A 14,296-nucleotide genomic window follows, 5' to 3' on the forward strand; every position below is an offset into this window, starting at 1 on the left:
GAGGCAAACAGCTTCAAGGCAAAAGCGCTCACTAAAGGGTATGGAGTGACTAGGGGCCTAGTTATCAAAAGAGGGTCATGGAAAAATTCAAAAGCACAATAAATAAGCACGCCAAAGCATCCAGGGGGATGAGCTATGCAGCCCAAGTAAAAATTAAAAACAAATTACACACACTAATTAGCGTTGCGCAACACATCTGATTCATTTGCATACAAGGCAATTATCCTGATTGGAAGCTGAACTCAGTAGGCTCTGCTGGGTTAGTGCTTCTCTTGGGAACTTAAGATGGTACATTGTATTCCCTTAAGACTTAATGGCAAATAAACAACCACTCGGAGCACCTTTTTGCCAAGCTCTGTAATGAAAGCAATGTAGAGCTGTGTGTGGGCTGCAATAGGCAACCTGTGGGTTATTGTCCTGAACAAGAAATAGGTCCATTCTTTGCTTCTGGAAAATGCTATCTTATATAAAGAATTCTTCTCCTCCACCTTTTTCTTCTGTCTGGGCTGTCTGGTGAGGAGGGCATTTTGAGGTTGTCTTCCTTATATCAGGGTCACGCTGGCCAGCACGGGACAAAGGGATGTCCCGCTCCTCCACGATTCTGTTGTTGTGGGACCCAGGTGTCCCTGAGCAAGCTGCTGGCAAGCAGGACAGAGGCTGACTGGGGTGCAAACCTCTCTGCAGTCTGCTCGGAGGGGATTGCCCGGCTTCAGAATTGACCACCGTGAACCCTGTGTCCACATTCGTCTCTGCCTCGAGCTTCGGCCGGTGGGTTCCCTGGCTGTGGGCCTTCACCCCAGACACACTGTCGGGAGAAGGCAGGTGCAGCTGTGTGTCTGTGACTGGGCTGCCGGCCAGCAACGGCCAGCTAGGGCTTCTCCACGAAGCGCCACTGCGGCTCTCTGAGGACAGATTCCCACCAGGCTCCAGAAGCTCCAGAGAAGCCAACCTGCAATTCCTGGTGCGGCTTCGCCGGCTCCTTGGTTCTGGAATGTTCTTTGTGGACACAGAGGCCATCTTGGAGCCTTGGGAAAGCATGTCAGCCCCTGAAGAAAGTTCCCCATTCCTCGCACCAAGCTCTGGATTCGTTTGGACCTAAGAAGAACAAATGAAAGAGATATTTACTGTTCACTAGTGTCTGGGATAGGTAGGATCTACCTCAACCATACCACACCCAAACAAGCGTTCTGTCAAGCTGCTGAAGTGAACAGAAGTGATTTGTACAACTGAATTGTGAAGTATAAAATGTGGGAGAAGGAGAGGCAACCTCCTCCCGTGTGATTAACACCTCTGAAAACCCACTGGAGAGTCTGCTATGGGTTGGTTCTGACTAAATGGTACTTCACAACAACAAAACAATATGATCAGCATTGGCCCCAGATATCACTCACTTGGACTCTCCACCTTAACTTCTGACAAGGTCAAGTCGCTTGGAATCAGATTATAACAACAGCACACCTCTTACGGATCCTATTGTTAAGCTATATTCAGAAAGACATTTATACAGTAGGCTTTTTTAAGCATTTATTTAGCTAACAGGCCATCAGCACCGACGAATTACATCCAAGGGTTAGCAATGCTGTACTAACAGCCATAAAAATAAAAATTCAAATGCCATAAAAAGAAAAATTCAAATGCCCCCAAAGCCTATGGTTACTCTCAAGACTGTCTACTGCAAGCCTGCTTGTCGTTTATTTTACTTGAATCTACTCTTGGTAGGATTCTCTTAGACTCGTGTTCTTGGTAGATTTTTAGTATTCACCTGCTGCTTCTAGCCTCTCTTCCGCCTTGCTGTTCTCAACCAGCTTGCTTTGCACTGAAGGAACCTCTTCTCTATTTACTGCTGTATTTCCACTCCTGACCTGGCCCTTTCCTCACTCCACACAATTTCCCAAGGCAATTTACCCACATTCATGCCTCCCAGCCAGGCTTTCAATTATGAGCTCAGTACCAAAGGCTCCCCAAAGTGAAACTATAGCTCAAATCTGGCTCTTAAACTGTATGCATATCTACCAATTGGCTTGCAGGCATTAGCATTCAGAGGTCTCACGGGGTCCCTCAAACTCAACACGTCCAGAATTAAACTAATTTTCCTCCTCACAGCAACCAAGCTGGCTCGCTCTCTGCGCTCTGATGCCGGCATGTTGCCCAAGGCAACATCATCTTCCCTTCTCCAGGCCTCATGTATATTATCAGTCACACAGTCTATGGGCTCATCTCCTCAAGGCCTCCCCCAAAGATCTCTATCTTCCTGTCTCTCCTGAGTTGGTCTTGAGTCAGAATCTACCCATCAGCTACTTTTTTCTCACTTCCTCTATGGTCCATTCCCTCTCACTGTAGCCTAAGTCACCACCACTTTCTTCTAAAACCTCGTATGCCAAAAGTGAACTGTTTTCAGTTTGTTAACTCTGATTCACACTTTCCTACTGTCAGCAATTGTATATCTTTCCTTTGCCTGGAATATACGTCCTCCAAATACTATTATTATAAATGATATTATTAATATCAATGGAAATTTACAAAGACTTTGGATTTCCATTCATTCATTGTTGCACTTTTCTCCCCTCCCAACCCTCCCTGACCCCAGTACACTTCCCTCTTGGAAAAGTAAAAGAAAAATTATTTCAGTGTTTTACAATGCCTGCCCCTAGGTTCCACTCCACTATGCAGCCTTCACTCTAGACTCCTGTTATGACAAAAATATCGAATCACATATCTCTTTTAAACAGTTTTCTCCCTCAACTGTTTCAATGCAGTATACATTATTTAATCCATCTTTCTCAGTCTCCCCCAACCCCGATGTCAGTCCTGTTTTACAAAAGGGGCACCATCCAGTATTTGTGCTTTTGTGACTGAGATACTTCACGCAGCATAATGTCCTCCAGGGTCACCCATTTTGAATAATATTGCATGAGTTCCTTGTTTTTCAATGCAGCATAGTATTCCATTGTGTGAATATACTACAGCTTCTCTATCCATTCGTTTGTTGATGGTTCAAATAATTTTTTAAAGAACTCTTGTGGCATGGTGGGTAAGGAGTTGTACTAATTCAAAAAAAGTATCAAGCAACAAATGCTGGCGAGGTTGTGGAGGAATTGGAACCCTTATTCACAGCTGGTGGGAATGTAAAATTGTGCAACCACTGTGGAAGGTGGTGTGGAGCTTTCTCAAAAAGTTGCAAATAGAGATACCATTTGACCCTGCAATCCATTACTGGGAATATACCCCGAAGAGACCATAACTGACATCCAAGCAGATATATGCACACCCATGCTTATCGCAGCTTTGTTTACAGTAGGAAAGAGTTGGAAGCAACCTAAGTGCCCATCAACAAACAAATGGATAGAGAAGATGTGGTATATTCACACAATGGAGTACTACGCTGCATTGAAAAACAAGGAACTCATGCAATAGTATTCAAAATGGGTAACCCTGGAGGACATTATGCTTAGTGAAATATCTCAGCACAAAGGGACAAATACTGCATGGTGCCACTGTTGTATAATGGGACTGACATCAGGGTTGGGGTAAGACTGAGAAAAAACTGGATAAATTATGTATACTGCATTGAAACAGATGAGGGAAAGAACAGATTAAAGGTGATATATAGTTTTATGGTTATCACAGGAGTCCAGAATTAAGGTTGCATAGAGAAGTGTACTTGGGGCTGGGGGCAGAGGGGATGGGGGGTTGTATACCAATGAAGGAATTTTTCTTTTTTCTTTTCAAAGAGAGGAGCAAACTGGAGGGGAGGGGTGGGCAGGGAGAAAAGTGCAGCAATGAATGAATGGAAATCTAAAATCTCTGTAAATGTTCATTAAAATCATTAAAATCACGCTCTTCTGAGAATCTCCTGGATGATTGGCACTGAGTTGGAATTGGCTTCACTGTGCATCATAACAGCAATCATTTTTATTTCAAACTTATCTGCCTAAGAAGACTGAAGTGGACAACCCCCCCCCAACATATACAAATGCACATAAATAAAATATAAAGTAAATGAAACTAATTATATAAATAAGTATTTTTTTAAAAAAGAACATATACAAATAATAAACTAATAAACACCACCACTGCCCCCCCCCAAATAAAACACCCTCATCTGCTACCATTTCCTCTTGGAATCTTTCCCATCATTGTTGATTCTGAGTTTCTGTCCAGCAGCCTCTGCAAGCTCATGTTTGTCAGAGTTGAACAGCACTCCCTAGGTTTTTCCAGGAGCCGATTTTTCAGAAGTAGACTGCCAGGCCTTTATTCCAAGGTGCCTCTAAGTGAACTTGAACTTCCACCCTTTCTGTTAGGAGTCAAGCAAGTTGACAAATTATACTATCTAAATATTAGTCATTCCACTTAGTAGGGAGCCCTGGTGGCCTAGAGGTAAGAAGCTGCGCTGAAATCCCAAAGACATGCGGTTTGAATCCACCTGTTTCTCTATGGGAGGAGTGGCAATCTCTGCCAGACAGCATACAGCCTCTGAAAGCCCTCTGGATGGTCAGCTACGAGTCAGTTCCAACTCGACAGCACACAACAACAATAATAACTTACTAGTTGTGGGACTTTAGGAAAATTGTTTCTTTTTCCTGTGCTTCAGATAGTTCATCTGTAAAGGAACATAATAAATACCTACATCATGAGAGTATGTGAGAATTAAGTGATAAAGGTGCCTGGGACATAGTATATGCTCCATATGTGTTCCTTACTGTTATTGGCATTACTATAATCAGTGTACAATAATATCAACTTCGAGAGAGAGAGAGATCAGCTGGCCCAGTGGACAAAAAGTGATGCTACCAAGCCTAAGGTGGGTGACTTTTAATCTGTGGCCCTCCGGCCAGTCTTTCATTGTTTTTGTTCAGACATTCCTCTAGGTCATATAGCCCTGGTGTACAAGTTGCCGTACCACGGTCACTTGTGGTTGCTGTGAGGCTGAACACTGTGACACTGATGTGCCAAATGCATTAATGATGGGCTATCCAATGCGGACAGAGAGTGGGGTGGAGCTCCCCGATTAAAACAAGCTTGGAAGCAGGAGTGTCATCCACTTCTGTAATCGCTTGCCTCTGGAAACCCTATGAACCTGGAGAGAGGATGAAAGTCACCCAAGCGTCAAGGACTCTCCTTCATAGGGTCGCTATGAGTCACCTGCGACTCGACGGCACTTAACAACAACAACATAATCAGTGTGGAGTTCTGGGGTCCTAATGATAAGGAGTTGTGCTGTCACCCCATAGGCACATGGTTCAAATCCACCAGCCTCTCAACAGGACAAGGATGAGCAGTCTCCTCCCATGAGATTAAAGCACCCCTGAAGACCGCCTGGAGAGTCAGGTATGAGTTGGTCCCAACTCCACGGTACTCCACAACATCACCAGCAGTTCCCATAGCATTGGAGGATGACATCAGCAGATCCTCTGATAAGATCAGATAATTGGGGAAGGCTTCCTATCACTGTAATTACCATATTTTATTGCAATTGTCTGTTTACTGCTCAGTTTCTCCCTTGGAAAGGGGAACACTTGTAGACACTGTCATCATTTTATCTTAAATACCTAGCACAGTGCCTGACACATGATAATCACTAAACATCTTCTCAATACAAACATAAAAATAAACTTTTGCCCATAGAAATGAAAGGAAATTTCCTTGCCATGTACTTGATTCTGCCTCCTGGTCACCCCACCTATATCATAGGAGAGCTGTACCCCACAGAGCTCTCAAAGACTGATTTTATGGAAGTAAATCGCCAACACGTTCTTCAGAGTAGCTCTGGATGGACTCACCTCCCCCACCTTTTCATTAATAGCAAGTTTTTAAACACTGGTGCAGCCCAAGGACTCCATCTACAGAACAAGACTCTGGTAATTTTATCTTAAAGAAAACTCATTGCCATCAAGTTGGAGCCAACTCATAACTGATCCTCCAACAGATTTTTCAAAGGTGTAAATCATACGAGAGGAGACTGCTCACCCCTTTCCCATTGGTGGATTCGAACTTCCAGAGAGGGGCACCTTGTAACAGCACAACCCCATGAGGACTATCCCACTAGAGATACCCAATTTTATACTTTATAAGCAGAAATAAATTCTTTATAATGTTTATTAAGAAAATTCAAGACAACTCAATCATTGTTGGATAATTCTATAATCTTTTCAAGAGAGAATGTTGACTAAAAAACCAGAAAGTGTAAGATCTTCAGTCACATTGCAATAGTCACATTACAACAGTGCAAAGTATTTAACAGAGAAATGCATCCCTGGAGGTTGGGATGAAGAAGTTCCAGCAGAAACAATGCCGAGGGATTGAGATAAATCCCTCGAGGGAAAACAAAGCACCTCTTGCCCCCAAAAAGTAAATAAATTGAAATGCATTTCCAGGAATTTGTATCAAGTTAGAACTTACATTTCTAATAATATTTGCAGAGCATTACAAGTTAAAAGCTAAATGATTTCAAGTTCAAAACCTGATTAACAAGATGATGATTTGCTACTCATTTTTTTTTCTTCACTTTAAAGCAAGAAGCTAAGAATAAGCCCTGGAAAATATGATGACGTAGTTAAGGAGCAGACTGAAACCATGAAGGGACGATAATATTGTTTTAACTAACAGTGATGCCAGAAAGATAGCAAACAGAATTTCACCTGCTCTGAAAAAATTATGCAGCTATAATTGGACACAAATTATGCAAATATGAGAAACAGAGGCTGTACCACACTTGTCTGCACGGGAGATGAAGCCCTTTCCAAATAACTGATATTACCAGAAGATCCACTAATGTCAGCCCACTAGTCTCAGGAACAGTAACTTCTTGAGCAAACCTAGAAGTATTAATAAACTCAGAAACTCAAACTCATAGCTTAGAGTTGGAATTGACTCACAGCTGACCCTTCGTTGGATATCTGAGGCTGTAAATTGGGCTGTGGTGCTGGAGAAGAGTCTTAAACATAGCATGGACTGCCAAGAAAACAAATAGGTCTGTCTTGGAGAGGGTGAAACCAAGTTTCTCTCCTTGGAAGCTAGGATTCTGAAGCTCCGTCTCACATACTTTGGGCCTGTGGCTAGGAGGGACTGATCCATGGAGAAGGACATCATGCTTGGAAGGGTGGAGGGACAGTGCAGGAGAGGAACATGTCCTATGAAGACAATGTTATACCACACATTTCTCTTTCCATTATGGCCCATGTTTGAAAGCCCTTCCTCCAGGTTCTGCCTGGCTAATCCCTTTGGATCATCCAGTTCAGCCACTACTAGGTTTGATTTTTGAGGGACACTTTCTGAAGTGTCCCACTGAGACTATCACTCCCACACGCCTCTGTATCAGATATATGGGAGAATACTATGTGGGAAGATTCATTTGTAATTGCAGTTACCCCTTTGTGGGTATTGTTTTCTTCCATAAGTCATGTAGGCTGTGTCTTAGTTATCTCATGGTGCTGTAACAGAAACACCTCAAGTGTGTGACTTTAAAGAAGAGAAACTTCTTTTCTTCCTCTCTAGCAGCTAACCAGTCGTGTCAGGCTCTTGGTTGTACCTCTGGCCCCTGTGAGCTTCTCCCTGGGTTGCAGGTATCTGGCTGTGGTAACCTTTGGCATTCCTTTGCTTGAAAACCACGTCTAATGGCCCTGTTTTCCACTGTGTGTGTCTTTGTGCCTATACTGGCCTTGTTGTAAAATGCAGCCAACATTAAAATTATAATATACCCTACATTCTGTATGGTCTCATTAACTCAGTGGCATTTAACAACAACAATAACAGTAACATTATTAATAACAAAAGAAAAATTCTATTTTTAAAGATCATTGCATCTCCAGGCATGTTGTTGCTGTTAGGTGCCAGCAAGTTGACTAAGACTTACAGTAACTCTATGAACAATAGATCTGAATCTCGTCCTGTCCTATACCATCATGGTAGAGGATGGTATTCTATACCTCCTTGGGATTCTCCAACCTATTGTTACTGTTACCTGTCAACCTATTTTGGTGAGGGTCTTCACCGCTTTCTCTGACCTTCTCTACCTTTCCCAGAATAGGTCTTTTTCTAAGAATTGGTCCTTCATGGCAACATGCTCAAAGTACATGAGACAAGTTCTCACCATCCTTGCTTCAAATCAATGCCTTGGTTGCACTTCCTCCAAGGTAGTCCATGAGATACTCAGTGCGCTCCTCCAACACCATGGCCCAAACCATCGATTCTTCTACCGTCACCCTTATTCATCCAGCATCTTTCAGATGTATAGGAAGCTGTGGGTGACACCATGGCGTGGATAAGGCACACCTTAGTCTTTAAACTGGCATCTCTCCTCATGAGCACCTTGAGGTTATCCTGTCTGAATTTTAAAATCATCTCAAGAATAGATCTGATGATTAGCAACCAAGGATCAAATAAGTTGTGGAGTGACATCAAAGATGTCATTCACGGAGAAAGCAAAAGCTCCCTAGGCATAAGTGTTATCATTTTAATGAGCTGCAACTCAGCCTGTCCCAGGGTTCCCCAGATTTGTTCTTATATTTATTACGGCCTCAAGGGAGCTCACCCTCTTCTGGGAGTGGACCACCAGGGCTTTGTGCCATGGAGCCACCGTGTAAGTTCAAACCATTAGTGCTTTGATTAGCAAGAAAATCCTTAACTACTGTCCCACCAGGGATCCTGGGGAAAGGAATTAGTGTAGTGTCTTTGGTTTTTGTAAATCAGATTTGGAAAACTGTCATAAAAGGCAAAGACTGATCACCTATCCCTTGTCTTTCTTGCTCAATGAAATTCAGGCTAGATTTTCTCCCCTGAGAAATTCCTGGTTCTGAGAAGGCACATCCTAAGTGAATCCTGACTCATGAGGCTACAGGGTTGAATGGCACCACAGTTTTCTGGGCTGTGATCCATCTCCCAGAAGCAGACTGCTAGGGTTTTCTCCTGCAGTTCCACCGGGGAGTTCATACTCCAGTACAATGTCACCATTTGTGTCACCCAGGGAACTTTCTTATAAAGAAGGCCGCAAGGCCTTTGGGAGTTTTCCTCAGGACCTTTTATGATATCAGGTCCCCAGCACAAATTTGCAGAAGACACTCCCCCATTTTGCGGGCAAAGCCTAGGCTGATGAAGTAGATGGGACCAAAGCCAGTGTTCTCCAGTGGGGAAGTCAGAACAGTCACAGTTTGGAGAACTTCCAAGAGACTTAGAAGGGGTGGTGGCTTCGGGGAGGTCTATGAGAAGGAGGGAACAAACATTGCTTCCATAGAAACCGCCAGACTCCTAGAAAATGAGAGGTGAATAGGCCATTTTATATGACTCATGCTGCTTCTACCAAAAAGAAAAAATTAAGTCATTCTTCCCTCAACAAATTTGATCTGACTTTATAAAACAATTACCAATCAGTAGTATATTTCAGAAAGAAAAAGTCAGCCTGCAATATCGGAACCATTTGAAACATACCCCTGACTGGCATACACATATTTTTGTTTGACAGTGAGGTTGATTTTAAACTCTGGAGATTATGACAGAAGGAAAACCTATAGATGCCTTAGAAGTTAGTGAGTCATAGTAACAGACAGCTTGGAAGCAGGAGGGGTATCCACAGCCTAAACAACATGCCCCTGGAAACTCTATGAACTTTGATAAACGATGATAGTTATAGAAAGGCTTCAGGCCTTTTGTTCGTAGGGTTGCTATGAGCCATGCTCAACTCGACAGCAATCAACAACAACTTAACAGAAACAGTGCCTGCCTCGCCTGTGTCCAAAAAGGTCACTTAAAAATCCTTTAAGATAGACTCTCTGTGATTCATAGTTTATTTAACCAGGAAGTCTAAGCTGATCACAACAGGTCTAACAGAAGGATAGAGAAATCTGCTCAGGGCCTGTTATTCCTTCATCCACCATGGCTTAGCGTAGATTCTCACCATCTCTCATGAATGGAAACCACGGGTTAGGAGTCTATGTACTGCTCTCTGTTTTATACACACACGTTCATGCCACAGAGCATTGGAGCTAAATGGTTAAACATGGGCTTTGGACTTGGAGCCTGAGAAACATTTTGAGCAATTTCTGAGACAAGTAATTGAACACCTCCATTCTTCTGTTCTCTAATCTGCAAAACAGGGACATTAGTGTTCTCCTAGGTTGTTATCAGGATTAAATAATCAATTTTAAATGCTTAGTTGCTTCTGAAGTTCATTACCGTCAAGTCAGTTGAACTCACAGCATCTCCGTGTGTGCAGAGTAGAATTGCTCCTTTGTTTTTCCAAAGATGTGACCTTTCAGAAGCAGATTAGCAGGCCCTTATTCCTAGGCATGTCTGGATGAGTTTGAAGCATTAACTGTGGGGCTAGTAGTCACTCAAATTGTTGTTGTTCTGTGCCGTGGAGTTGCCCACAATTCATAGCGGCCCTATGTACCGCAGCTCTGGACCCTGCTGTATGCTCATCCTACTCTCACTGACTCCAGCACACCTCACCCCATTGCCCCAGTTACTGTGTCAATCCATTTCATCTGGGGTCTTTCTCTCCTGTGCTGTCACTCCACCCTTCAGAGAATGATGTCCTTCTCCACAGACTGGTCTCTCCTGGAAACGTGCCCAGAGTACGTGAGACAGAGCTTCAATAATATCCTTGCCTCCAAGGAGAAACTTGGTTTCACCCTGTCCAAAACAGACCAATATGTTCTCCTAGCAGTCCATATGTTGGATACTCTTTTCCAGCACTACAACTCAAAGGGATCAAATTTTCTTCTATTGTCCTTTGTCATTGTCTAGCTTTCTCATGCATAGCAAGTAATTGTGAAGACCATGGCCTGAATCAGGCACACCTTAGTCTCTAGACTGACATCATTGCTATTTAACACTTTGGCAAGGTCCCTGACAGCAGACTTCCCCAATGCATTTGATCTTTTTATTTCCTAACTGCTGGGCCAAGAGTGTTGATTGTGGAGCCAAGCAAACTGAAATTGTTAACAAACTCAATCTCTTCTCCATCTATCATGGTGCCACCAATTGGCCTACCAGTGAGAATCTCTATGCCTTCTAAAATATCTAGAGGTTATAATATGAACCATAACAGCAAAGACTAAGTTTTGCATATTAAGCTAAACACTTTATAAGAAACACAATACCATGAAATAAAGGGAAGACTTCGAGATACACAAGCACTACAGGCAACAGCAGATATATAGACAGACAGATAAACAGGATAAAGGCCTGAAGGCAGAAAAAAGCAGGCTAGAATGATGAATGAAAATTACAACGAGAGTGAGGAAGTGCAAAAAATGTGATTACTTTGTGGGAGTTGTAATTAATGTTGTCAAACAAACTGAATGGTTGAATGGGAAACCAATTTGTTTAGTAAACTTTCACTCAAATCACAAATTTTTATTAAAAACTCAAATAATTTAGTGTCAATAACAACTCTACAGGAAGATACTTTCATTTCCCTGATTGTGCTAATAAAGAAATTGAGGCACAAGGTCAAGGTCATACAACTACTAACTGGAAAGACTTAATCACCACCAACATCCACTAAAGATGATATTCTGGTTGTATTTATACCAGCTCATTCCATTTTAATAGGATAGTTTTAAAAAAATACTTTAAGATTCTCTTTTGAAAGAGATTTAACAAGTGAATTTGATTTAGGAGAAAATTTTAACAATAGAATAAAATGCTCAGATACGAAATCACTTGAGCATCAATTTTACCATTTCAAAGCTTAATTTACAACTTCCCAAGATCAAATGAAAAAGGTTTATAATATTTCTGAACCCAAGAATAAGTAAAGTATTTGGGTATAGCTGAAAGGTTGGAGGTACAAGTCCACATAGAGGCAGCTCAGAAGAACGTGCCGGTGATCTACTTCCAAAATATCAACCACTGAATGTCCCGTGGGCACATTTCTACCCTGACACACAAGCAGTAGCCATGAATTAAGGTCAACTCCATGGTAACAGGGTCTGGTCTGGCCTGAGCTGGTCAACCAAATCAGATTGTAAAAGGAAAATCTGAGAACAAGATTTTTATCTGATACAACTACAAACTGCTGATGAAAGTCACAAGCTCCAGAGTCTGAAGATCATTATCTGTTGAGTTTTGATCTGGTGGCGTGGCCCTCGGGAAGCTGTGATTACTGGGTTCGCCTCTCTGATTGTTTGAATCCACCGGCAGCTATGGGGGGGTGGGGAAGACTGGATATTCTGCTGAAAGATTTACAACTTCAAAACCCCTGAGAGGATCAGCTAAGAGTCCCTTCCAACTTGACAACAGTGTCTTTGATCTGTTAAAAGAAGGTTTTTCTGTTCATTGTTTGGCAAACTATCATGGAATGAATTCTGACTCAGTGACTCTCCAGGAATTTCCAAAGTTAGAAATCTTTACAAAAGAGAGGAAGATCCTCTATAAGATAGTTTGACACAGTGACAGCAGTAATGGACTTGAACAAGGCAGAGATCATGACCATGGCACTGAGAAGAGCAAAGTTCCCATCTGTTATCCATAGGGTCCCTCTGAATCAGAGTTGGCTCCCAGTACTTAACAACAACAACAACAGATCTTCACAGGGGAGACTGTTCTTTTTTGTCCCATGCAGCAACTGATGGAGTCAAACTGTCAGCCTTTTGGCTGATATATTATGCACTATGCCAGGGTTCCCTTTTAATATGTTAGTAACTCCCAGGGCTACATTACGTTAGACTCATCCAAAAAGCTTTTGATAAACACCCATGTGTGTGTGCCTCCCAGAGATTCTGATTTAACTGAAGTAGGAAGGTTAAATGCTCTCTTGAGGATTCTAACGTGCACCCAGATTGAGACCCAGTAGAATAAATCATCTCTCCACCAGTTTACATCTCAGATGAAACACAATTCCACGTGCTTCATCGAGTTCCTAGAGGCAAAGCTAAAATACCTGCAGCAGGATCTTGTTGCCGTCGTAGTCCTGGGTCTGCCACCTGGTGCTGCTGATGGGGACGCAGGGATTGGGCAGGAGAGGCACTAGCTGGCCAATCTCTTGAACCTTGAACTGCAGCACTGCAGCCTCTTTGGGGTCCACGGACATCCCAGGGGGCAGCTGCTTCAGGGAGAGCTGCAGGGTGAAGCTCGAGGTGGAGTAGAGCTCGAAGAAACAGAAGTTGCTCTTTTGCAAGGTGGCTTCTTTCTGCAAGACCATCTCGTAGAGTCGGATGGCGTCCTCGTAATTGTCAAAGCTGCAGTAGAGGGTCACCCGCAGGATCTCACTGCCACAGTGCACCTGCCGCACTCCCCACACAGGCATCTGGTGGTCCAGACTGTAGAAGTCGTGGCTGGCAAGCAGGGAGGGACAGAGTTTCCTCTGGGCGTTCTCAGTGGGGTAGTATTGCCAAGGCGAATGCTGGAGGGAGCTGAGAACCCGAAACATCCTCTCCTCTCCCCGACTCTCATGCAGGAACAGTAAAACAGATATCCCTGGGAACCTGGAGTGCTTGGCGTGGTGCTTCTCATAAGACTTCATGGGGCTGACTCTCTCTGACACCAGAAAGAGGGGAACCTCTGGACAAATACCATCCAGGAGCTGGTCTAGTGTTCGCTGTAGAAATGAGCCGTGCCCAGAGTTGGCAAGGAGATGGACTGTGAGGGCCAAGGACTCCTGTCTCTCACCCATAGCTGACTTGCCTGAAGATGACAAAGAGAGAAAGCATTGAATACCCACTGCTCAGTGCTCAGAAGTCAGCCATGGAGTGGCATGGCCATGTCTGCATCTCCAGCGGAGCCTCTGGCCCACCCTCAGACCTTCAGCCACACCAGCCACTTAAGAGCAACACTCTTCTTCACCCCTTGCCTGATCCTGGTCACGGGGTCTGGTGTCATCCAGGATCCCACACGCTCTGCTCCACTGGCCTCTGCCGCAGTCCAGGTGCGGTTATCCAGCTTCTTCTGCACAATGGAGCTGCCTGTGTTTGCCTTTTCCAGGCGTTCCCGGGATTCTATTTGACCTAAAAACCTGTAAGCCTGGGAAACAACCCAGTGGGTGGTTCTAACAGACACTCAGTAGAGGAAATGGTCAGACAAAAAGGAACACGAGTTGGCTCTGCAAGGCTGATAGCAATCTGTTGAGCTGAAAAGCTCTCCACTTTGGAGCTCCACAATGGCTTCTGGTTTCCGACTCCATGGCCTGGTGTTTACAGAAGCCTCTCACGCTCCCTCCTCCTCCAACACAATGACTCCTTTAAAGCAATTGTCCTCACACTTTCTCATAACTTGTCGTCTTGCCAGCTCCTCCTTCTCCTTTGTCTTAACTGTTTTATTTTGAGTTTGAAAATATTTTGCCAGGGCATTGAAAAGAAGG

General features: G+C 43.5%; 1 protein-coding gene across 1 annotated transcript; it reads right to left on the reverse strand.

The window, feature by feature from the left end:
* Positions 1–462: 462 nt before the first annotated feature.
* Positions 463–13,612, reverse strand: FAM124B (family with sequence similarity 124B). The gene is made up of 2 exons (XM_006890318.1): positions 12,881–13,612; positions 463–1,095 (listed from the first exon to the last, which is right to left on the reverse strand). The coding sequence occupies exons 1-2, from the start codon at positions 13,610–13,612 to the stop codon at positions 463–465; spliced, it is 1,365 nt and encodes a 454-aa protein (XP_006890380.1).
* Between the last annotated feature and the right edge of the window lie 684 nt (positions 13,613–14,296).

Source organism: Elephantulus edwardii, unplaced genomic scaffold (assembly GCF_000299155.1).
Source record: "Elephantulus edwardii isolate Elephantulus edwardi_28Jun2011 unplaced genomic scaffold, EleEdw1.0 scaffold00087, whole genome shotgun sequence".
Taxonomy (NCBI): Eukaryota; Metazoa; Chordata; class Mammalia; order Macroscelidea; family Macroscelididae; genus Elephantulus; species Elephantulus edwardii.